This window comes from Chaetodon trifascialis, chromosome 19, assembly GCF_039877785.1.
Source record: "Chaetodon trifascialis isolate fChaTrf1 chromosome 19, fChaTrf1.hap1, whole genome shotgun sequence".
Taxonomy (NCBI): Eukaryota; Metazoa; Chordata; class Actinopteri; order Chaetodontiformes; family Chaetodontidae; genus Chaetodon; species Chaetodon trifascialis.
The window spans coordinates 24,161,311-24,186,460 of record NC_092074.1 but is presented as its reverse complement, the minus strand read 5'-3'; the positions used below and the strand labels follow the sequence as shown (position 1 = coordinate 24,186,460).

The 25,150-nt window shown below is 46.6% G+C and overlaps 3 protein-coding genes across 3 annotated transcripts in view; all 3 read right to left on the bottom strand.

Annotated features, from left to right (window-relative positions):
- The window catches only part of bub1ba (BUB1 mitotic checkpoint serine/threonine kinase Ba), a 7,849-nt gene extending 3,893 nt beyond the window's left edge, over positions 1 to 3,956 (bottom strand). Inside the window, exons 1-8 of the mRNA XM_070986958.1 lie at positions 3,876 to 3,956; positions 2,176 to 2,236; positions 1,892 to 2,085; positions 1,512 to 1,606; positions 806 to 909; positions 649 to 725; positions 469 to 537; positions 116 to 219 (exon numbers count right to left, since the gene is read on the bottom strand). Of these exons, the coding sequence (XP_070843059.1) occupies positions 116 to 219; positions 469 to 537; positions 649 to 725; positions 806 to 909; positions 1,512 to 1,606; positions 1,892 to 2,085; positions 2,176 to 2,222 (690 nt within the window). The 5' untranslated portion in view covers positions 2,223 to 2,236; positions 3,876 to 3,956. The remainder of the gene's footprint in view (positions 1 to 115; positions 220 to 468; positions 538 to 648; positions 726 to 805; positions 910 to 1,511; positions 1,607 to 1,891; positions 2,086 to 2,175; positions 2,237 to 3,875) is intronic.
- Positions 3,957 to 10,834: 6,878 nt separating this feature from the next.
- Positions 10,835 to 13,121, bottom strand: LOC139347987 (complement C1q tumor necrosis factor-related protein 3-like). Its single transcript, XM_070987903.1, has 3 exons — positions 12,935 to 13,121; positions 11,381 to 11,518; positions 10,835 to 11,106 (listed from the first exon to the last, which is right to left on the bottom strand). The coding sequence occupies exons 1-3, from the start codon at positions 13,119 to 13,121 to the stop codon at positions 10,835 to 10,837; spliced, it is 597 nt and encodes a 198-aa protein (XP_070844004.1).
- Positions 13,122 to 16,586: 3,465 nt separating this feature from the next.
- Positions 16,587 to 24,388, bottom strand: zbtb1 (zinc finger and BTB domain containing 1). Its single transcript, XM_070988194.1, has 2 exons — positions 24,206 to 24,388; positions 16,587 to 22,142 (listed from the first exon to the last, which is right to left on the bottom strand). The coding sequence occupies exon 2, from the start codon at positions 22,136 to 22,138 to the stop codon at positions 20,081 to 20,083; it is 2,058 nt and encodes a 685-aa protein (XP_070844295.1). The 5' UTR covers positions 22,139 to 22,142; positions 24,206 to 24,388; the 3' UTR covers positions 16,587 to 20,080.
- Between the last annotated feature and the right edge of the window lie 762 nt (positions 24,389 to 25,150).

The window sequence follows — 25,150 nt, the reverse complement described above, 5'->3', positions numbered from 1 at the left end:
GATTTTCTGTCGCTGTAAATAAAGTTTTGTTGATCTAAAAGTACACAGCACACTGTAAAAAGTGTACAAACGGCTGCAGACAAACTGTTTTTAAGAGTTTTGAAAGGAAACAAACCTTTGAGAGTTCAGACAGACCGCCAGCACCTGAGGGACAGACAAACAGCTGATTATCAAACTGCAGGCGGAGACGGAGTGAGAGCAGGTGGAGGTGAGACTCACCTGGCCGTGGAGCAGAGACTCACCTGGCCGTGGAGCACAGACTCACCTGGCCGTGGAGCACAGACTCACCTGGCCGTGGAGCAGACTCACCTGGCCGTGGAGCACAGACTCACCTGGCCGTGGAGCACAGACTAACCTGGCCGTGGAGCAGACTCACCTGGCCGTGGAGCACAGACTAACCTGGCTGTGGAGCACAGACTCACCTGGCCGTGGAGCACAGACTAACCTGGCCGTGGAGCACAGACTCACCTGGCCGTGGAGCACAGACTAACCTGGCCGTGGAGCACAGACTCACCTGGCCGTGGAGCACAGACTCACCTGGCCGTGGAGCACAGACTAACCTGGCCGTGGAGCACAGACTCACCTGGCCGTGGAGCACAGACTAACCTGGCCGTGGAGCAGACTCACCTGGCCGTGGAGCAGACTCACCTGGCCGTGGATGCTGGACCTTCAGACACAGTCCTCTCTCGTCAGGCCGGAGGAAGACGTCATCCTGCAGCTCGCCTCTGTTTGATGAGAAAACATGAGGAGGTTAATTCAGGTGATTGAGGCTGAGGCTGGAGGACTCAGGCTGCGTGCTTATTACCCAGAAGGCCGTGCAGCAGCAGACTGGGACTCATCATATATCTGGAAGGAGGAAGCAGCGGGACCACAGTCACTGATCTGAGAGCTGGAGACTTCGGGAACCACCTGCAGGGAGACCAAGTGTTGACATCACTGGCTGGTTTCAGGTCACAGGACGCACCAGTCGTCCAACAGCAGCTCGTCATTTCTAATGTCTTAAATTCCACTGGACACGTCTGTCCACGACGCATCTGATGCAGCTGATCGCAGCCACATTAGACGATGTGTGACACGCGGATCAGCTGAGTTTGATGTTTCCTGTTTCATCAGACGAGAGACGAGAGGTCAGAGGTCAGAGGTCAGGACACGGCAGCGGCCATTCGTCCCTTCTATCACAGAGTCAAACCTGTCCCTATTGATTCTGAGGATCCTTCTGATCGGGTCTGTGCGGCTCATCAATCAGCTGTGATCACATTCCTTTCTTGTCATGGTGCAGTCGATGTCTCGGAGGACTGCGGTCGTCCTCACAGCGGGGACTCTTCCACTCATTGGAGACATGAGACATGACTGTGGCTGTGACTGTCCGTGACTTTAATGTGTATACGTGTCCTGTGTTGGACCACAAACTGCTTCTCAAAGGACGTTAAAGGTCTCCCAGTCCGACTATCAGTCGTAGTATCTGTAGTAGTAATGGTAGTACTGTCAGAAGTATTAGTACAGCAGTGTACCTGAGGCTGAGACCTCCGGAGGAGTAAGAGTTTCTTCTTCTCCTCCAACTCCAGACTCAGCTTCTCCTTCAGCTCCACCATACGTCTCAGTTTCACTAACGGACACAAACACAACACAATTCAGAGGCCAGTGAAGGCGTCGTGAGGTCAGTGAAGGCGTCGTGAGGTCAGTGAAGGCGTCGTGAGGTCAGTGAAGGCGTCCTGAGGTCAGTGAAGGTGTCGTGAGGTCAGTGAAGGTGTCGTGAGGTCAGTGAAGGCGTCCTGAGGTCAGTGAAGGCGTCATGAGGTCAGTCAAGGTGTCCTGAGGTCAGTCAAGGTGTCCTGAGGTCAGTCAAGGTGTCCTGAGGTCAGTGAAGGCATCCTGGGGTCAGTGAACTCACCGTCCAGCTCCTGCTGTTTCTGGTCGTTGTACCTCTGAGCTCTCAGCTCCTCTAGGCTGAACTCCTCTCCTCCTTTCCTCAGCAGCTCTTTGCAGTACTCACTCCTCTGAATGACGCCGCCCTCTTCCTGAAGCCCCGCCCCCCCACTCAGGTGCGTCTCTGATGACACTCTGATGGTGCTCTGATGGGCCCACCTGCAGCCAACAGAGAAACATTCATCCAGTCAGACAGACGAATCGTGTTTTTGTCCTCTCTGGGCTTCCGTACTGATGATGAAAACTTACTGTGTGCAGACAGTCGGTCCCACCTGCATCTGCAGCCCCTCTGCCATGACTGCACCAGGACCTGATGGACCAATCAGAACACACGAGTCAGCCTGAACCAATCACGTCATGTTCAGTAATCACACATCACAAACTCAAGAGCAGACTTCAAATCTGAAGCCACGTCTTTTCTGTCTTCAGCCGGTGGACAGCGTGAGACCCGAGTGAGAGCGGTGATGGTGGACAGCGAGGGTTAATCGAAGAGCTGACGTACTGACGGTCAGTGAAATACAAAAGGCGACCAATCAGCATCTGCGTTGTGGCGATGAGTCTGGATCTCCCACCACAGAACCAATGAGAGGACAGAAAACTAAACCATCAGGAGATCAAGAAAATCCTTCAAATGTCCTTTTGTGAGCTCAGGCCTCGACGAGACGCTGTTTGGTTTGTCCATCCTGGGCTCCTGTAGAAACATGGCGGTGCCACGAGCATGATCATGGAAACATAACCATGAACATTTTATCAGATTTCTGCCCATAGACCCTTTAAATCCGAGCTGGACCTTTCAAAGAAAAGACTGTTTTTTCTTTTTTGTTTTTCTTCAGAAAAAGGTTCAAGGAGAAAAACAGAGTGAGAAACAACGTCATCCACAGGTGAGCGGACACTGATATCACCAGCACCGACTCAAACTCGTGCTTCAGGTACGGACTGAGGTGTCAGATACGAATAATGACTGCGCAGTACACTGAAGTATTATTGTTATCTCAGTGTGTGTTACCGGTCTGTCTCCCACAGAAAACACTACACCAAACCGCCTTAAAACATTCATTTTACAGGAAGACAGAGTTCAAAGTCAGAAGCTTGTTTCCGTTAGTTAACGTCACGTGCTCGTGTCTGAACTTTAGGAGCTTTTCTTGAAAGCAGTGCTTCCGGATCTGAGCCGGATTAAAATCAGATAAAATAACGTCACTTTCCGTTTGAAACCACGTCATATTTGAGCTTTTAGCACATTTTATTTTTTCAACAAGTGTGTTTATTAGTTTCAGAAATAGTCACACTAACAATCGGAGGTGCAGAAGAAAACAATCACAGAGCGGCTTGTCAAAAGTACGCAAGACAGGCAGTGAGGTATTCTATCACTGTGTTACCCTTCAGAATACAGCGGTACTCACAGTGAAGTGTAGTTGTCCCCTCGGGAAAGGCAATTCAGATTTAAGGAGAAGGAACAACAGCAGACATGACGCAGTTGTTAATGGGTACATGCAGGGGGAGCAAGCCCCCTATGAGTCCCTTCCTCTAAAAACACCAGGAAGGATCTCCACATATTCTCAAAGATGGATATTTACTCTTTAACGTGAAGGTGAGTTTTTCCATTGCAAGTGATTCCGACAGTCGAGCAAGCCAGGCAGGTTTCGTTGATGATTTCCAGGATTTGGCTATGATGTATTTCGCCTGTAGCATGCAGAAAGTGATCCTACATTTTTTTGCTTTGCTAAGACTATTATTCATTGGAAAGACACCAAGAATACATAATACTTTTAGCACATTTGCTGTAAAATGGCAGATTTTTGACCGCAGTTTGGCGAAGCTGTTCGCTAACGTCTCTAACGCTGCTGGTCGGCCAGTTCGCTTCTTTTAACATCGAAAACTACATGAAGCTTTAAAATCTTCGCTTGTCTTCACAGCGCGTGATTTCATGGATAAAACTGCTGTTTTCTTACCTTAAAGTTCAGCAATGTCCCAGAAAAACGCAGCCGTGGTCACAGTTGGTTTCAAACTGCCTCCGCTGGATCTGATTGGATGATTTGATGACAACAATCGAAAAGGCACTTCCGCTCTGAGTGTACGTGTTGTCATACCGCCCCCGCTGCCTGGAGTGTGTACTGCATGCTGAGGGTGAACAAAGCAGAGGACACAGAGTCCTCCTCAATGACTGTCCTCACACTGTTTACTGTCCACTGGACATTATCAGAGAGTTTTATTGTGCAAAACGTGTAATGAGCGTTTGAGTGAAACACATCATGGATCTACATGCTGGTCGATTTCTCTTCACTGCTCTGTGCTTAAACTTGAACGTGAATTTTAAGAAACAGTCGGTCCCGTCATTTTAACAGAAGCTGGAAAACCTCTGCACACTCAGGTTAAACCCTTCATTTCATTTTCTAACCCTTAAAAGTTTTATTTCACTGAAACAGACACAGAAGTTTCATCTCCAGCAGGTCTTTTATAAACTGACCTGAAGACAGTTACACGTGTTTTCATCAGCTTTTATGTCAGAATAAATGAAGTGAAGCTGTTTCGTTCTCACAGCATCAAAGAAGACATCAACAAACGTTCAGCGGCTCCGTTTTCATGTAAAAGTTCGCATCAATGAGCTCAGCGCTTCACTTTCATTTCCACACATTTGGCTTTTATTCTGAAGACATAACCCGGGAGTTTTCCGGTCCGTGGTTAACGTGGTGTAACTTGACCAGCTCAGGCTGTCTATAAACGGGTGGAGGAGTCCAGCTGTGAGTCCAGATGTTCGGATCGCTGCAGGTCTGCAGACTTGCGCTCCGTCTGTGACTGGCCTCACACGCCTTCTCCTCCTCCTCCTCCTCCTCCTCCTCCTCCTCCTCCTCCTCCTCCTCTTCCTCCTCCAGCCGGCCTTGACCCGGTGGGAGCATCATGCGAGACCCGCGGACCTGGACACCGGCATTCGGCCCGGCGGAGCGGGGCAAACCAGCCACCTACACCGGGGAGAAGAAGGCGAGGCTGGTGGCCAAAGCCAACAAGAAGTGGGTGAGACTGGCCACCGTGGTGGTCTACGTCCTGTCCGTGTCTCTGGCTGCGGTCATCCTGGCTGTTTACTACAGCCTCCTCTGGAGACCCACAGCTGGACCCGGACTGACCCGGACCGAGACTGTGGAACCGGGAGCAGCGGACTCCAGGACTGAAATAGATGATGAAGCCGGTCCAAGAAGTCACAGAAATGATCCAGAGAAACTGAAATGTAATAAAAATGTGATGAAGACCAGGAGCAACAGTTCTGTTCATGTTTCTCAAGACACGAGTTTGTCTAAAACTCAAACTAAAACTCAGAAATCTGATCAAACCACTTCGAAAACTCACAGTACCGGTTCAGTCCGGTCCTCCACCGGGGACTCCACTCAGGTTCCCTCGGTCTCCTCCACCGGACCGGCCGAGCCCCCTCAGGGAGGACAGAGCTTCACGGACGTGACCACCGCCGAGCCGCCCGCTGTGACCGCGGAGGATCCGGCCAACCTGCCGACACACCGGGACCCGGAGAGGGACTACCCCGGGTCCGGGATGCAGGAGTTCATGGACGGAGAACTGGTTCTCAGGACCAGATGAAGACTGTGAGAATGAAATGCAGTTTGATGAACCTGATGGATGATTGACAGCCTGAGGTCTTTCTTTAGATACACAGAGTAATGAAACATCACAGTTTTATTGAGTTACTAAATATTATTGATTATTGAGCAGAAACTCTGCAGCTCATCTGTCTCTTCTGGTGTTTTAGCTTTATTCTGTTTCGTAATATTTAAAGGAAATTTTCAATAATAAATCTCTTTTTTTCAGAAGATGTCCTGCTCTCATTTTGTCCAAAAAAAAAAAAAAAAAAAAACCCTTTCACCATATTTCAGATTTCCAATATTTCACATTTGACCTGCTGTGGACTTCAGGCCGGACTGTAAACCTCCTCTCTCTGGTGGAGCTCCTCTCTGGTGGAGCTCCTCTCTGGTGGAGCTCCTCTCTGGTGGAGCTCCTCAGTGGTGGAGCTCCTCTCTGGTGGAGCTCCTCTCTGGTGGAGCTCCTCTCTGGTGGTCAGGACTCGTCCGTCCTCGAGAGACTGGAGTTCAGTTTGTGTCTGACCATAAAAACTTCCTGTTTGACGAATGCAGGAAGAAACTCGTTAACATTTAACGACTTCCTGTTGACTTGTCAACTTCAGAGAACTTTATTTATCCATTAGGAGCTTCATTTGTGCAGAGCATCAGTGTGTGTACAGTTCACATAACCAGGAACACAACACAACACAACACAACACAACACAACACAACACAACACAACACAACACAACACAATCAGTCAACAAATACAACCATCAACCATCAGTTAACAGTAAAAACTGGAGAGAAGAAAATAAAGCCTGCAAGCACAATAAACACATATGATAAAAACAACTGTTAAAAATATAGTTAATAAATAAATAAATAAATAAATAAATAAATAAATAAATAAGAGCAGTCCCTGGTGGAGTTAAAGGAGTGCTGTGAACAATCATATACATACATAAGTCAGGCGTTCATGAGCCGGATGGATGTGGTACAAAGCTTGACATGGCTCTCTTATTCATCCTGAGTACACTGAGTACTTGTACTGAACTACAGTACTCAAGCACACCCCGAGGTACTTGTACTTCATTTCAGCATTTGCATTTATGCGACTTTATACTTTTTACTTCACTACATTCATCTGACAGCTTTACTTTTCAGGTGAAGATTGAACATGAAACACACGATACACTCAAGAAATACAGCTGAGAATACTGCTGTACTTTTACTGCTGATACTTTAACATGAAGCTGAGAATACTGCTGTACTTTTACTGCTGATACTTTAACATGAAGCTGAGAATACTGCTGTACTTTTACTGCTGATACTTTAACATGAAGCTGAGAATACTGCTGTACTTTTACTGCTGAGACTTTAACATGAAGCTGAGAATACTGCTGTACTTTTACTGCTGATACTTTAACATGAAGCTGAGAATACTGCTGTACTTTTACTGCTGATACTTTAACATGAAGCTGAGAATACTGCTGTACTTTTACTGCTGAGACTTTAACATGAAGCTGAGAATACTGCTGTACTTTTACTGCTGATACTTTAACTACATGAAGCTGAGAATACTGCTGTACTTTTACTGCTGAGACTTTAACATGAAGCTGAGAATACTGCTGTACTTTTACTGCTGAGACTTTAACATGAAGCTGAGAATACTGCTGTACTTTTACTGCTGATACTTTAACATGAAGCTGAGAATACTGCTGTACTTTTACTGCTGATACTTTAACTACATGAAGCTGAGAATACTGCTGTACTTTTACTGCTGAGACTTTAACATGAAGCTGAGAATACTGCTGTACTTTTACTGCTGATACTTTAACATGAAGCTGAGAATACTGCTGTACTTTTACTGCTGATACTTTAACATGAAGCTGAGAATACTGCTGTACTTTTACTGCTGAGACTTTAACATGAAGCTGAGAATACTGCTGTACTTTTACTGCTGATACTTTAACTACATGAAGCTGAGAATACTGCTGTACTTTTACTGCTGAGACTTTAACATGAAGCTGAGAATACTGCTGTACTTTTACTGCTGAGACTTTAACATGAAGCTGAGAATACTGCTGTACTTTTACTGCTGATACTTTAACATGAAGCTGAGAATACTGCTGTACTTTTACTGCTGATACTTTAACTACATGAAGCTGAGAATACTGCTGTACTTTTACTGCTGAGACTTTAACATGAAGCTGAGAATACTGCTGTACTTTTACTGCTGATACTTTAACATGAAGCTGAGAATACTGCTGTACTTTTACTGCTGATACTTTAACATGAAGCTGAGAATACTGCTGTACTTTTACTGCTGATACTTTAACATGAAGCTGAGAATACTGCTGTACTTTTACTGCTGATACTTTAACTACATGAAGCTGAGAATACTGCTGTACTTTTACTGCTGATACTTTAACTACATGAAGCTGAGAATACTGCTGTACTTTTACTGCTGATACTTTAACATGAAGCTGAGAATACTGCTGTACTTTTACTGCTGATACTTTAACATGAAGCTGAGAATACTGCTGTACTTTTACTGCTGATACTTTAACTACATGAAGCTGAGAATACTGCTGTACTTTTACTGCTGATACTTTAACTACATGAAGCTGAGAATACTGCTGTACTTTTACTGCTGATACTTTAACATGAAGCTGAGAATACTGCTGTACTTTTACTGCTGATACTTTAACATGAAGCTGAGAATACTGCTGTACTTTTACTGCTGATACTTTAACTACATGAAGCTGAGAATACTGCTGTACTTTTACTGCTGATACTTTAACATGAAGCTGAGAATACTGCTGTACTTTTACTGCTGAGACTTTAACTACATGAAGCTGAGAATACTGCTGTACTTTTACTGCTGATACTTTAACATGAAGCTGAAAATACTGCTGTACTTTTACTGCTGAGACTTTAACATGAAGCTGAGAATACTGCTGTACTTTTACTGCTGATACTTTAACATGAAGCTGAAAATACTGCTGTACTTTTACTGCTGATACTTTAACATGAAGCTGAGAATACTGCTGTACTTTTACTGCTGATACTTAAACTACATGAAGCTGAGAATACTGCTGTACTTTTACTGCTGATACTTTAACTACATGAAGCTGAGAATACTGCTGTACTTTTACTGCTGAGACTTTAACATGAAGCTGAGAATACTGCTGTACTTTTACTGCTGATACTTTAACTACATGAAGCTGAGAATACTGCTGTACTTTTACTGCTGATACTTTAACATGAAGCTGAGAATACTGCTGTACTTTTACTGCTGATACTTTAACATGAAGCTGAGAATACTGCTGTACTTTTATTGCTGATACTTTAACATGAAGCTGAGAATACTGCTGTACTTTTACTGCTGATACTTTAACATGAAGCTGAGAATACTGCTGATACTTTAACTACATGAAGCTGAGAATACTGCTGTACTTTTACTGCTGAGACTTTAACATGAAGCTGAGAATACTGCTGTACTTTTACTGCTGATACTTTAACATGAAGCTGAGAATACTGCTGTACTTTTACTGCTGATACTTTAACTACATGAAGCTGAGAATACTGCTGTACTTTTACTGCTGAGACTTTAACATGAAGCTGAGAATACTGCTGTACTTTTACTGCTGAGACTTTAACATGAAGCTGAGAATACTGCTGTACTTTTACTGCTGATACTTTAACTACATGAAGCCGAGAATACTGCTGTACTTTTACTGCTGATACTTTAACTACATGAAGCTGAGAATACTGCTGTACTTTTACTGCTGATACTTTAACATGAAGCTGAGAATACTGCTGTACTTTTACTGCTGATACTTTAACTACATGAAGCTGAGAATACTGCTGTACTTTTACTGCTGATACTTTAACATGAAGCTGAGAATACTGCTGTACTTTTACTGCTGATACTTTAACATGAAGCTGAGAATACTGCTGTACTTTTACTGCTGATACTTTAACATGAAGCTGAGAATACTGCTGTACTTTTACTGCTGATACTTTAACATGAAGCTGAGAATACTGCTGTACTTTTACTGCTGATACTTTAACATGAAGCTGAGAATACTGCTGTACTTTTACTGCTGATACTTTAACTACATGAAGCTGAGAATACTGCTGTACTTTTACTGCTGATACTTTAACATGAAGCTGAGAATACTGCTGTACTTTTACTGCTGATACTTTAACATGAAGCTGAGAATACTGCTGTACTTTTACTGCTGAGACTTTAACATGAAGCTGAGAATACTGCTGTACTTTTACTGCTGATACTTTAACTACATGAAGCTGAGAATACTGCTGTACTTTTACTGCTGAGACTTTAACATGAAGCTGAGAATACTGCTGTACTTTTACTGCTGATACTTTAACATGAAGCTGAGAATACTGCTGTACTTTTACTGCTGATACTTTAACTACATGAAGCTGAGAATACTGCTGTACTTTTACTGCTGATACTTTAACATGAAGCTGAGAATACTGCTGTACTTTTACTGCTGATACTTTAACATGAAGCTGAGAATACTGCTGTACTTTTACTGCTGATACTTTAACTACATGAAGCTGAGAATACTGCTGTACTTTTACTGCTGATACTTTAACTACATGAAGCTGAGAATACTGCTGTACTTTTACTGCTGATACTTTAACATGAAGCTGAGAATACTGCTGTACTTTTACTGCTGATACTTTAACATGAAGCTGAGAATACTGCTGTACTTTTACTGCTGATACTTTAACTACATGAAGCTGAGAATACTGCTGTACTTTTACTGCTGATACTTTAACATGAAGCTGAGAATACTGCTGTACTTTTACTGCTTAGAGTAAATTGCCTTTACTTGTGACAGAGTATTTTTCCATGGTTATACTGGTACTTGTAGTACTTCTTCCTCCGCTGCACCTTCAGGATAACTGTGTTGTACTTTTACCTCCATTCAAGTGTTACTTTTGATGCAGTGAAGCAAAAAGAAGCTCGTATGAACGAAGCTTTACGTGCGTCCACGTCGTTCTTGGACTCGTGCAGAATCAGACTTGTCAAACAGAAACGAGACGTGGACAGAGTTCCTGAGTCGACAAACCTTCAAAACAAAGCTGGCTATCAGTTCGTCTTCTTCTTCATGAACGATCTGAAAGGCTGAAAACTGATTTTCACATTTTTATTTGACATTAAATGTTCACACAGAACTGAACAGCAAATGATCCAAAAAGACTTCTGGAGTTTCTTGTGTTCTGTTGTCGCATCCAGTCCATCAAACCGCGACCTGGATGTCCTTCTCCACCGTCTCGGTGGCGGCCGCGGACGTCTCGGTCTCTGCCTACATGGGGAAGACGAGGAAGCCGCTGAAGGTGCTGAGCCGACTCTGATCGAAGATGCTCTGCTGGGACCAGAGGGTGATCCAGAGCTTGTCTCCTTCCTCCAGGACCAGCGCCATGCCGTTGGAGCCGCTGCCGTGGCTGCCCCTGGTTTCAAAGACGGCAAACATGTTCTGCCCGTTCTTCAGCAGCGCTGCGTTCAGAGACCCTGAAGCCCCGACGCAGCTGGTGAACCGGACGTAGTAGAGTCCCTTCACGGGGGCTGTAAAGATGCCTGCAGTCAAAGAACAGGAGACAACAGCTCAAACGTCCATTCCCAGGTCGTCAACTCCCAGCGTTTCGTTGCATAGGTGTGAGCTTACCTGTATTAGATTCATAGCAACACATTATTAAAGGCTTTTAATGAACGACCTTCTTGAGCGCCTCCGACTCATCGATCAGTTCTAAACAAAACAAACTCCCCAGATGCTCCAGAGTTTAATCATATTCTCCCTGATGACCCTCCCAGCTCACTGCTGGTGTCCTGAACCTGAACAGGTGAGTCGTACCTGTGTCTGGGTTGTACGCGTTGCCGATGTTTGTTGTCACCTTCTTGAACTCCAGCGTGATGTCGTGGTCAAAAGGTCCATGATGGGTCCACTGCTCAGCGGTGAGGAGGGAGGCCGAGAACGCCACCTGAGTTTTACCTGCGGGAAGACAGACAGGTCATCACTACATACAGCAGAATCACACTCAGGTATATCCTCTGCTCTAATCTGACTGCGGCAGATCAGCGGTGACCCCCCGTCACACCCATTTCCTCTAACCATGTCGTGGTTTTGGGTTTGAGGTTAATTATTTCCTGTTTTATGCTGAAAGACTTTATCCTCATGTGTCATGTTGTATTTTACTTCCTGCCTCCATTCGGGTCAAATCCTGCGTTCGCTGAGCTGTGACAGTGGGATCTGGCCGAAACTGGATCCAGCAGGTGAATCAGTTTCTGTGGATGAACCTGGTGAAGTGACTCATTTCTTCTGAATTACTGTGAAAGAATGACAAGAAGGACGGTGTCCTGTCGTGGGTAAGCCACATAGTTTCTTCTAAGTCTTGGCTGATGGAGTTGCTCCCATTATTTTCAGGAAGTTTAACTTCACTTCTGCCTGCAGGGTTAGGGTTAGTCTGCATCCCAGCCTTCAGCCTTCAGCCCAGCCTGCACTCCAGTCGACTGGCCTTGGATTCATCAGCCTGCACACTTCCTGTCCTGAGCCAGCTGGAGCTGCCCACCTGCTCGGTCTGCATTCAGGTCCAATCGAGCATCTGCTGTGATTCTCAGCTTCAGAGACAGCATTTCAACATGTTAACAGGAGCACACTGTGCTACAACAGTTACACACAGCTCAGACTGCACTGCAGCCACGCTAATATGTTAGCATTAAGCTCAGAACTGCGTCCAATGAAGTCCATCTGAAGGCCGGGACATGATTCGTTTGGCTGCACGTCAGCAAACCTGCATGGCCTCATTTGTTTCTTTTCATGTTTTTACTTTTCTGCCAACAGTCCTGGGACCCGAGATCCTCCAGGCCCCCAACAGACCCAGATTTACTGTGATAGATGTAAGTTTTGGGTATAAGCACCACCAAAGCAAACGTTTAAGTGGTAAGCCCATCATGACCCGCAGTAAAACCAGAGGGACGGACTCTAACTTAGAACCAAATTACCACAAACTTACAGACACAATGGGAAGGACATTCTTCCATCAGAGGGGTCCTGCTGTGTTTCGGGGCTCCACGCAGAATATAAAGATGCTGCCTGATGTGGTCTGAGTGTCCCTGATCAGTTTTTATCCACAGAGCGGCTTCACTGGAAGAACCTTCTCTGTTTGGTGCACAGGCTTTCCATCAGGGCAAACGCTGCCAAGCTGGTTTTTCTAGCTCCTGGTCTCTGTTGTTTGAGGACCGTGTAGGACCAAAACAAAAGCGTCTGGTTTAGTGAACCTCAGGAGTTTCCCTCCTGCACATTACAATCAGCGTTTCAGTTCAGTTCACTGGCTGCTGTGTTAGTGCAGCTTTGGACAGCAGGTGTTAGTAAAAGTGTAGAAAAGCCTGTGGAGTCCAGCAGACTGACCTCGGTCTTCACGCTCTTCCTCCAGCTTCTCCACCCTGGTGACCAGCTGCTGCACCAGGACTCTCAGGTCTTCTTCTGTTGTTTTCTCAGGATTTAAAATCTGGCTATCTTCGTTTCCATCTGGAGGAACCTCCGCCATGACCACACCACACACCACAAACATGAGCAGAAACCAACCGGACATCATCTCGACCGGAGGACAACTAGACTGACAGCGAGAGAGGACACGCTGTGGACTGAAGGACGTCTGAACCCTGGACGTCATAAAGCCTCTGCTGTAACAACAAAGTTAGCTGGACTTTAAACTTTACAGAGTTTTTTTGAACCAGCTGACATGTTTTTCCTGTTTTTCCCTTTTATCTGCCAACTAAAACAAAATTAGAACCAGAGTTCTTGTAGAACCCTGAAAAGCTGAGACGCCGATCAAACCATAAAGGAGCAGAACGTTGTCACCTGCTGATCCTTTTTGACGTAAACGGACCTGAAAACAGCACAAACTCTATATATTTCATGCTTTTCCTCTTCAGCTCCATTGATCCCTACAGCTGGTCTGTTCCAGTCCAGACCCGCTGAGAGGAACCTGGAGGTCTGCTGAGGTGAGTCCACTTTGCAGTGAGAACATCCATGTGGACGGAGGTTGTGATGCACTGCATGCTCACCTGTGAAGCAGCTGCTCACCTGCCTGGACTGTCTGCATGTAGAACTTCATGTGGACTCATTTCATGACTGAGGAGGTCTGAAGTGCCAAAATCTGACCTCGTTTTCACGGACGATAATGCAGCTCTCGCTCCAGCTGTTCCCTGATGTTTACGTTAACTGTGGACCTATTTTCTGTGTCCCTTATTTGTCCACGCTGAAGGTGAAGACGTGGACACAAACAGCTTTATGACCCCTGACAACAGAAGGACACCAGTTTGAACAACATGACGTTTGTTCGACTTTGTCCTCACAGACAGACACAAACAAACGTTAATGCTGTTAAATAAACTGATTCTGGTAATTCTTTCCACTGAAACACTAAATTATTGATTTGTGTGCTGTACCGTCCAAAACACATCGACTGACTGAGGGAACATCGCGAGGGGATTTAGTGTCACCTCCGAGAGACAAAGAGCACTTTTATTATTCAGTAATCCGTCAGATGATAATCTGAGCTGCTGCCTTTAATCTGTGAGTGAAAGCTTCAAATCCTCAAACCATCAGTATCATCAGCACACGAACAAAACGCGAAACAGAGGCAGTTTGGACAGAACGAAGGTTTGTGTCTGGACTTGACTCCTCCCACACCTTCAGGTCCATGTTGACGCATTTTTTATGGAAGTCATCAATCGATCAGAAGATTTCAAACCTGAAACATCAACCGGTCGCTCCATCAGTTTGACAGAGTTTCTGGCTGATTGCAGCTCGTTTTAATCCCGTCAGAGGAGGATCGGATCAGCCTCCACCTCCACCTCCACCTCCACCTCCACCTCCACCTCCACCTCCACAACTCCACCGGCTTTATTTTCAACCCCAGTCTGAAAAACACAGACGTACGAACTGAACCCCTTCACTGACCCAGCTCCTGTTACTCCTCCTGTTACTCCTCCTGTTACTCCTCCTGTTACTCCTCCTGTGACTCCTCCTGTGACTCCTGAAGAGCTGTGGAGCAGGAGTCGCTGCAGGTAAACAGTTGATGTGGAGAGATGAAGAGGTGCAACACATCAGCCATCATCTGATGAAGATTTATCTTTTTATTCAACTCATCTGCAACTATATGCAGGTTTACAGAGATTCGCACCTGTGCACACCTGGCCAGTGGAGCTCCACCTGTTTTCATACCTGACCAGCAGAGCTCCACCTGTTTTCATACCTGACCAGTGGAGCTCCACCTGTTTTTACACCTGACCAGCGGAGCTCCACCTGTTTTCACACCTGGCCAGCGGAGCTCCACCTGTTTTCACACCTGGCCAGCGGAGCTCCACCTGTTTTCACACCTGACCAGCGGAGCTCCACCTGTTTTTACACCTGGCCAGCGGAGCTCCACCTGTTTTCACACCTGGCCAGCGGAGCTCCACCTGTTTTTACACCTGACCAGCGGAGCTCCACCTGTTTTCACACCTGGCCAGCGGAGCTCCACCTGTTTTTACACCTGACCAGCGGAGCTCCACCTGTTTTCACACCTGACCAGCGGAGCTCTACCTGTTTTCACACCTGGCCAGCGGAGCTCCACCTGTTTTCACACCTGACCAGCGGAGCTCCACCTGTTTTTACACCTGGCCAGCGGAGCTCCACCTGTTTTCACACCTGGCCAGCGGAGCTCCACCTGTTTTTACACCTGACCAGCGGAGCTCCACCTGTTTTCACACCTGGCCAGCGGAGCTCCACCTGTTTTCACACCTGACCAGCGGAGCTCCACCTGTTTTCACACCTGGCCAGCAGAGCTCCACCTGTTTTTACACCTGGCCAGTGGAGCTCCACCTGTTTTCACACATGACCAGCGGAGCTCCACCTGTTTTCACACCTGGCCAGCGGAGCTCCACCTGTTTTCACACCTGGCCAGCGGAGCTCCACCTGTTTTCACACCTGGCCAGCAGAGCTCAGCTCAGATTCAGCAGATTGGATCTGAATGTGCACTTTGCTCATCGACACCTGAACATGAAAACCACCTGATCTGTAACAGCTGCAGCGTCCAATGACGTGGTTCAAACACTGTGGATGGGCGGGGCTTCATGTTGGTCTGTGTGGATTACAGGCTGAGCTGCAGCATTTATCCTACAGCTCCCCCATGTGGACACTTTGTGAAGTGCAGGCTTACCTAAACCTCTTCATCTGAAGGCACTTTAACAGCAGCTGTCAAATAAATACTGAGGGAAAGCAGTAATTATGTGATGGTGGTGATGATGATGATGGTGATGATGGTGATGATGATGATGAAGGCTGCAGTGTTGTGCCTGAATGCGTTCATTGAACCATAGTTCATGAACTCGTTCATGTTTTGGACAAACGTGAACTGAACGTAGTGTTACTGCCTGATGAACGTTACTGTGAACTCGTTCTTTCTGGTGTCTGTAAACGCCATATGGAACATACATATGGAAAAAAGAGCTATGAACTAGTTCATTTTTAAAACGGTGAACTTAGTTCAACATTTTGAATTATGAACAATGAACTGAACTAGTTCATTTTAAAATTTGTGAGCTGAACTTTGAACTAGTTCATGTAGAAAGTGAACTTTCCAACACTGGAAGGCTGAAATGGCCTTTATTAAAAACATCATACTCTTCATGTCATCCATGGATATAATGAATTAGTGCTGGCTGAAAGGTGTCCGTCCCTTCGTTGTTTGAGGACAGTGGACGATGAGTGTCTCTGTGAGACACTGTGAGACACTGAGCTGTTATACATGAAGGAGGACTGGAAAAGTTTCTGTCTAAGCTGCTGCAGGTTGAAGCAGTTTGACGAAAACACTGGACGTGTGGACAAAGTGGGACAGTCTGGCATCTTTTCAGATCTCTGATTGTCCTTTCCTTTCATGAAGTGATGAAAGGAAGTGAAGTCCAAGGCTGCTTCAAAGGCAGGAAAACCACATTTACAAATCCAAAATCACAGATTTAGTCTGAAGCTTCAGTCAGAGGTGAAACAAAGCACAAACACTGACAAACAGTCACAGACGATTCGTCTCAAACTGAGATTCACTTGGTTTATTAAGAGCTTCAGAAATGTTTGTTTATTCCAAGAAATCAGAAAACTGAACATCAGTGAGGAAAAGCTTCAAAAATCACCCAAACACACGAAGAAGAAGCTGCTTCAGAACAAACATCTGAGGCCGAGCAACACCTGAACCAAGAGCTGACGCCATCGACCAGACGTCTGGTGTGACCGTGTGTGACTGAGGTCCAGAAGACACACCCTTCATTTAGGATCAACTGGTTCCAGTCAGCACTGAACTGGTTTGAAACTGTTTGGAATCAACTGAACTGGAATAGTTATGGTATTTTGGTATTAAGCCACTTTTGTGGGCAGTAACCTGACTGCAGTCAGGACTGGACTGGACTGGTTGGGAGGTTCAGAACAGTCTGGACTCTGTAAATCAAACCAGAATCAATAATCAATCTGACAGCGGTTTCATGTGTTCATCTCCTTCATCCATCATGTGTTCATGTGTTGAACTCACTCCATCCTCTATGAACGACTGATTCATACCCTATCATGATCCTCTCACCTGTTACCAATCAGCCTGTTTACCTGTGGAATGATCCAATCAGGTGTTTCTGGAGCTCAAACTTTAAATATTGTCTTTGGACTGTTTTCAGTTTACAGATCACGTCCTGTTTTATGGTTTACACAGAATCTCGCCTTTTTGGGAAGCGGGGCTGTAGTTCAGACCTGGCTGTTTGCTGGAGTTGGTTTTAAAGTGAGAGGACTCTGTTTCATTAAACTGGTTTAGTTTGACACTGAACTGGTTTAAGGCAGCATTAAACATGCACCAAACCCACGTGTGAAGACAGCGAGATGTGTCAGAGGATCACCGACGGTTTCTCTCCAGTCCTCATAATTCAAATGAACTTTGATTGAAAAACAAACCAAGAAAAAGCCTCGATGACAACAAGACCAAACCACTGTCTGATGACCGGACGCAGCAAGCAAGACGACATTTACTGGGACAGACTCTTTGCCCGGTGAGGCGACGTCTTATGAGTCTGTAACCAACTGTGAAAAACAGACGTTCAACCATCACTGCCCAAATTCGCAGAGAGGACAAACAGGGTCACACCTGGTCTGGGTTTCTTCTGAACTGGTTTAGGACGGCTTAAGACAGTCACATTGGCGCCATGTGGACACTTAACCTGAGGCATTCTGAAATGTTACGGTGGTTTTACAGCGTTCTGAACTTCTTCTGGTCGCTCTGGAACCATTTCCTGTGATTCAGTTCGCATCTCCGAAGGTCAGACGACTCTAAAAGAGTTTTGTTCAAACGCTTGAGCTGGATCTGAAATGTTTGCTCGGTTCTAAACATACGTGGTCTGTCTTACACGGAGTACATGATGGCCAAAACGGCTGGAACAGGACTGCAGTGAGAAACAGCTTTGCATGACTCATAAGGCAACAGACTCGGTCAAAACGTGAGCTGGGACACGTTGACGTGGGGACAGCAGAGTTTTCAAACCAGTGTTCTGAACTGGTGGATGAGCTGGTGAACCTGTTGTGTTTTCCCCTTCGTTTGGTTTCTTTTTACACAGAAAAAACCTCAAACCAAAATGCATCACTGACAGCCAGGTGAGAACGTTCTCTGCTTCCACCGAACAACACAAAGTCCAGGAAGAGGCTTCTGTTCACCAAAATATCAAGAAGACAATGTGCGTCTTTGTCAGTCCAGCTCAGACTTGAATTCATCCTCCGGCTAGCAACTGCTGATTTCACTGATCCATATCCCAGCATGCATAGCACACCTGGCTACAGGAACCATCGAGCTCAAACCTGCAGATCAAGGTCAGATCACCACAAACTGCTCCAGAATGATTTTCTGAACAGTCTGAGACCACGTCCTCTAAAGGGACTGTTCCGGTCTGGAGTGTCACGACCTTGATCTGCTGACCCGAATCTGACCCAGTCCGACTCGACCGGACCGGTCCAGCACATGGAAGCCATGCTGGTTCAGATGAGCCGACCACTTCTAGCGTGTTGTCTTTTTCACAATCTGATATTCAAATATTCACTCTGAACTTGGGGGGGCTCGCTCGTGCCTGTCCATCCCCCAACATGCAACGCTGTAAGATAGGAAGGAAAAGACAGAGACGACACAGTGTGCACCGCTGTGACAGTAAAGGCACCAAACACAGAGCATGTTGGACAGCGAGCGTCGCGTCCTCGTGACAAAGTGAACGCAGAGCTGAACAAAACCGAAGAGAAAGAAGATCAAACTCGCCAAACGCAGAATCACAAAGCAGAATTCAGTCTTTTTCCACCGACTGAGCTCACCAACTACAACATGAAAAACTTAAAGTGTTTCGTCTTCAGAGACTTTAGTATTCTATGAAATAAGTCGACATCAAGGCTAGAAAACGTTGACCCAAAGCTGGAGGCGCTGCAGCGCTCTGAAATGCTGACAGACATTTCTGCAGACAGTTCGCTCCAAGAGGAACCTGAGCTGGGCGTCTTCTCACAGGTTCTTTCCACGCCTCCTCCGCTCACTGCACTCGTTCTAGTAGTTATCATATATTTCTGAGTTTGTATCGGACTCTGAAGCTCGTCCCTCTGGCATGGACGCCGTCAAACTAACAGGACAAACAGCGAGTGTACGACAACAGCACTCTGAAGACGCGTCAGCTGAGGTCTCTTTTGGAGGTCACGGTCGGTCTTAGCGTGCGTTCACACTGTGAGCAACACAACCACGACAAGTCAAGACACAAACTGAAAACATGTCAAAGTGTCCAGAGTTCATCCTTCTGTCTTGCTGATGTCCTGCCTTTGGTACATTCTAGTGCTGAAGTCATTCACTGATGAACAGATTTGTCATTGACAGAAAAACTGGTCGTTAGCGCTTTGCTGCTTAACTGCTTCCAGCTGCTCTTCTTCTTCTTTCATCTCAGCTATGTTTCTTCAGGTTTTTGGACGGCTTTAGGAATCATGTTGGATTCTGGGTACTAAAGATCTCTTATTGGTTGATGTTTCAAACTACCTGAGATGCAAATATCATGTATATATCACTGTGTATATAACATCCCAGCTTCTTTACAAATACTCTAAACAGTAATATGCCTCTCGTTAGCTATTCAGCCGATTAGCCGTGACGGGCGTCTCCCTGCGACAGTTAGCTTACGTCTCTAAACTTGATCGTCTGATTGTTTCACTGACAGAAGTTGATTCTGACAGAAAGAAACGTGTCATAAGATCTGACTGTCAGCTGTGAGAATGTGACGCACATCTTTCTGTTTGCAAAACGTCTTTTTATCAAAGTCACAAAGTGAAAAGCTGCATACCGCTTCAACGACCAATCATCAGTCCCGCTGCTCGCAGTGTGAACGCTTCTTTAGGTTATGCATATACTTTAAAAGTGCAGATTAAAAAGTTGTCTTTTTGGTGTTCAAGTGCATACATTTGTTCTCACATTTATGGCTTTTTAGCAACAAACTAATATAAATGCAGAGGACAGTCTGATTGGTCCTATAGTCTCTTGGTGTGCTTGGAGTTATAGTGGCTCCTCATGTCTTTCCGGAGGCGGAACTTCTCCCCACAGACACCACAGATGTACAGGTGGACGTCCATGTGTTTCTCCAGCTGTTCTCCGCCGGGGAAGATCTGGAAACACACCTGGCAGATGGTTTCCCCGGCCGACAGGTGGGAGATCATGTGTCGGACGTGGTCGTGTTTGAGGAAGGTTCCCTGGTCGCAGACCGGGCAGACGTAGCGCGCCATGCCTTTGTGCATGTCGGTGTGCAGCCTGAGCTGGCGCTCGCGCAGAAACTGCTTCCCGCAAGTCTGGCAGGTGAACTGCTTCTCCTTGGTGTGGACGGTGTAGTGTTCCCGCAGGTGGCAGCGCTGATAGAAGCCTTTGCCACAGATGCTGCAGAAGTGTTTGCGGCGGTGATCCGGTTCACCGCCCTCCTCTAACAGCACTGGGCGGAACAGCTCCTGGTCATGGCAGGACAAGGCGTGCTCCAGCGCCAGGTTCTCGTTCTGGAACAGCAGACCACAGTGAGAGCAGGCCAGGTCAGCCGCCTCCAGCAGGCCCTCCTCTATCCCCTGTGGCTCCTCCAGGAGGGATGCCTCATCCTCCCCGTGGGAGTCCGACTCGCCGCCTTGGGATTCACCGCAGCGCTCTGCATGCTCCTGGAGCTGGCGACCTTTGATCAGCACCTGGCCACACCTCCCACAGGCACATATATGGCCCATGTGGTTGGACAGATAGTGGGCCGACTTGTCCTCTTCCGTTAACAGAGCGCCACAGAGTTCACAGGGGGCGCAGTCGGTGTCCGGTTTCTCATCTTTGACCTTGCGCAGTTTTGCAGGGAGTCCTGAATCAACGCTGCTGGACATGTGGCCGTCAAAAGGCTCGCTGCTGTTATCCATACCTGAGACACCGGGCTCTGGTTCACGGTCTGATCCAGGTTTCTCCCTCCTCGAGTCTTTACGTGCGGCATCACTGAACAGTGTGCTACAGTCTCTGCTGGTGTGCTCACCGACCCGGACCACCTCGATCTCAGGGAGTATGCTTTCTTCTGGTTCTGTCTTGATGGAGATGCTCCTGGTTGACCCAGGCTCGCCGTCGGTCCCAGCTGCCACCGACCTGATGGTGAGGTCAGAGTCGGCCTTGGCCTCGGGCCAGTCGTCCTCGCCTTTGCAGATGACCCTGTGTTCCTCTATGCTCTCTGAGGCGGAGCTCTCAGCTTTGCTGGAGTCATTGTCACCTTCGACGTTGCCTCTCGGCTGATGAAAGGCCTTCCGGTTGGTGCAGGTCAGGATGTGTTCAATTAAAAGTTTTTCGCAGCTGAAGACAAAGCCACAGTCATCACAAGTGTAGGTGCGGCCAAAACGAGGACGGTCTTTGAGAGTTGCACTCCTGCCACTGGACCTCTTTCTCAAATCACACGGCTGCTCCACTCCTCCATCCACCAATGGTGGTGCCACCATCAGAGGCGCGCTCACCACCTCTTCCACCACCACTGGTCTGCTGATTGTTGCTGGAACAGCTGGACGCCCACCGGTGCTGTTGACAGCTTTCGGTAAGCGCTCTGCTTCTGCTGCCGCAGGCTTCTGCTGCTCGTACATGCGGACTCCAAACATCATTTTGCCGCCGGCGGGGCCGGTGGAGGAACTGGATGAGGAGGAGGAGGCTGAGGAGGACGGGGTGAGGTTGGAGCTCCTGATGTCCCTGAGATCCTCCAGCGAGTCTGGGATGTAGTACATCTGTAGGTACGCCATGGAGGCCTTGAGCTCTTCAAACTCGTAGCTCCCCACGACAATGCGTCCGAGGTACATGAGCTGCAGGATCAGGTCAAAGCACTCAGCGCTGATCTGCATGTTGCTCAGGTCCAGGCGGCCCGCCCCCTGCTGGTCCCGGATGAACATCATCCTGAAGTAGGAGCTGCAGGCCGCCAGGACGGCCTTGTGCGCCCTGAAGTAGATGTCACCAATGGCGATGAGGCAGTCGCACAGGAAGCCCCACTCCCGCTGGTTGTTGAGCTGCTGGAGGACATGATCGCTGTGGCTCGGCCTCGCCATCGCCCTGCAGACAACAGAGGACGACACGAAGAGAGAAATTAAACGGCTGCATTCTTTCTGCTGTGAGGTTTCTCTGTGGTTGCAGAGTATTTCATAACGTTTGGCTGGTTGAGCTCAGCGAGGCAGAACCGGCTCTCAGTCCTGCTATGACTCATCAAGATCATACGTGAATAATTAAGAGATCCGACTTCAGTCATTTCACTGCTGCATCAACACAGAGGGAGAACATTTCTCCCCGAAAGCAGGATCGTCTCTCCAGACTGGGTGATCAGTTTGAGGCTTTACACGTTGCACTTTCTTCATCTAACCCAAATTTCAGGATTCACATTTTAATAATTCGCCTTTTCTTTTTCTCCAGGTTTTAGCTTTTATGAATGAAGGGTCAAAGGTCAGTTTTACGGATGCGGCTCCATGAACTCAGTTTGATTTGAGAAGAGACCATTTTTCCTCATACAGAGATTTATCTGCAGGGGCTCGACACAAATTGTTGTTCATTTTTCCAAATGATTAAAATGGGTAAATCTCATTTCATTGTCAAGCCAGACGCAGTGCAGTGATTGGCTGCCGCCCCTTGCCTGTGAGAAGCCCCCCCCAATAACATGACCACTGCTGGGAGTCTGATGAGCATCTGTTGGTGACGTTAGGCTACTGGAGCTTGGAGCAGCCAAAAAGGACCAAAGACTCACAGATAAGGTGCAAAGTGAAGCTATGGAGCTGTATCGATCAGTTTTTATTCGTCACTTGTCAATGAGCACCTTCCTCATGAAAAACAGGTACTATTCACTGGAGAAGGTGGGCGTGCCTCCATCTGTGTGCACAACCTGACTGTCAATATTTAACACCAACTAAACTCCACTTAAAAACCAGTTTGTGAGCTCAACCAACACGGACGTTAGCATGAAGCTAAGTTTGAGCTGACAGCTGTTTGGACAGAGGGGGACACAGTCCACATCCTCTGCTGCTCCTCAGCAGGTTTAACGTCACTGAACGTCCTCTGACAGACCAGACAGAGGAAAAAGTCCATCTGTCCACCACAGGTCCACCTGATCACAGTTTTTCTAGACGTCCCTTCGTTCATTCATGCATCTGGAGTGAATGAACAGTGATAATCCAGGCAGAGACCGCTGCTCACCATCTTCCTGTGGTCCTCTGAAGGCTTTTACCTGAAAGGTGACAGTCTGACGGTGAAGGCTGGTTACAGCTGCCACACGAAGGAATGTGGGAACAGACTGAAACTGATCAGGGCCACAGTTTGAGACCAGGCTTTAATTACTGAAATGTTTACACATCAAACAAAGTTTGTTTTAAGAAGCTTCACACTGACAAAACTCATCAGCTCAGTTTGATTAAACGGTGCTTGGTGGAGTCTCATCTGTAAGACTACACCAGACTCTGCTGTGAAAACGCAGCAGCTCTCAGCTCGCCGTCCGCCCCCGCAGTGCCGCCGCGGGCGTGCGGGGGACATTCACGCATTCACCGGCTGTCAATCGCAGAGAAACCCGGCTTGATACAACCGACAGAGAGTCGGTGAGTGTGAAGTTTGAAGAGGAAACTGTGCTTGAGCTAAAGAAGAGAGGTCGGCCACACTGACGAGCTAAAATGGAGATTAGAGCTCCACGGCGGTTAACTAATTCAAGCTGACAGCGGTTAGCATCGACCAGGCCGGAAGTTACTGCGGGGCGAGCTCAAATATAAAAAGGATGCGTACTTAATCAGATACAAGAGGCTTGTTTGGGCTGTTTCAATGGGAACGAAATCAACGTCTCTTACAATTGTTAAAGCGTGGACGATAAAAGCGTTCGGTGCGTTCAATTGAAGCTTTTCGAGGCACGTTAAACCGTTGATTTCGTTACTTCGCCCTTTATTTTGAAACCCCACACCGGATGTAGTAGTTGTAAACGCTTCTAGTTCGACTGTGTACAGTGATATCGCTCCCGCAAACAGTCCCGCCACCCCCGCACTGCCACCCGCATTCAGCTAGCACCAAGAGCAGCAGGCCGCGGGGATTTTTCTTCACTTTTCCCGGCTAGGCAGCTCTGCGAGACGGACAGAAACCTGTCGACTCACCGTAAATACCGGAGGCCAGCGGAGGATCTGCTGCTGTCGGCGGCGGGTGTGCGGATGTTCCCGGCGGTCAGGAAGTTTCCTCTCCGGAGGTTTGTTGTCTTCAGGCGCAAAGTTGAGACGAAGGAGAAGCCTCTTCTTCTCCTCCTGCAGGATGAAAGAACTTCCGCACAGACTGCCGCCTTGTCAAGTGCGACACAGTGAGAGAACCTGAAGAAGACAAAATAAAGCACTTCCGCTCAAATACTGGCCTTCAAAATAAACGTATTGGACAAAAGGAAATCGAAAAAAATGTCTGACTCTTTTACACATTTTATTTTGCGGGTTGTTCATTCTATTTAATATGATGCATTAAACAGTCTTAGAAGAGCTGGAAACACTCATTGAGCTCAAACACGCAGAAATACGTTTTCATATAAATTGACTGAATTACAAATTATTAAATCCTTTTTTCAAAACAACCTTTAAGACTTTCAAAACTGTCAGAACTGATAAACTGTGAGTTGACAAGACAAAAAAGTTGGCTAAAATGTTCTTATTTTAATAAACCACACGTTAGAAAAAGGTTATTGGATAAAGTTTTATCATTATGTTGAACCTGCACAATGAGAGCAGCGCAGTTGATTCAAAACTCATTTGTGATCTTTATTTTATTCTTACAGTTTGATTCCAATTCAAATCACACAAATTCAAGCTCGATTCAAATGTGTAAACAGTGTTTTGTATTTGATGATATTTCTCCATGAATTCTGTTGTTCCAGCTGATTACAGAGACACAAAAACAGCTTCAGCTTTTGTGATCCTGTTAAAGAATCCAAGTATTTCTCAGGGATAACTGACATGAAGCCTTAAAATGTTTTCATGTTTTGACTTGGCTGTTGGGAAATGCTGAACTGTGGTAAACTACACTGAACTTCAAACATTATCAATCCACTAATAAAGTCAAAT

Excerpts from the sequence above, each read along its gene's own strand:
- LOC139347987 (XM_070987903.1), bottom strand. The coding sequence starts at position 13,121 with ATGATGTCCGGTTGGTTTCTGCTCATGTTTGTGGTGTGTGGTGTGGTC. Across the intron at positions 11,519-12,934 it reads GGAAGAGCGTGAAGACCGAG|GTAAAACTCAGGTGGCGTTC; the intron begins GTCAGTCTGCTG and ends GTCTTCCCGCAG. Across the intron at positions 11,107-11,380 it reads CGCGTACAACCCAGACACAG|GCATCTTTACAGCCCCCGTG; the intron begins GTACGACTCACC and ends CTTTGACTGCAG.
- zbtb1 (XM_070988194.1), bottom strand. The coding sequence starts at position 22,138 with ATGGCGAGGCCGAGCCACAGCGATCATGTCCTCCAGCAGCTCAACAAC.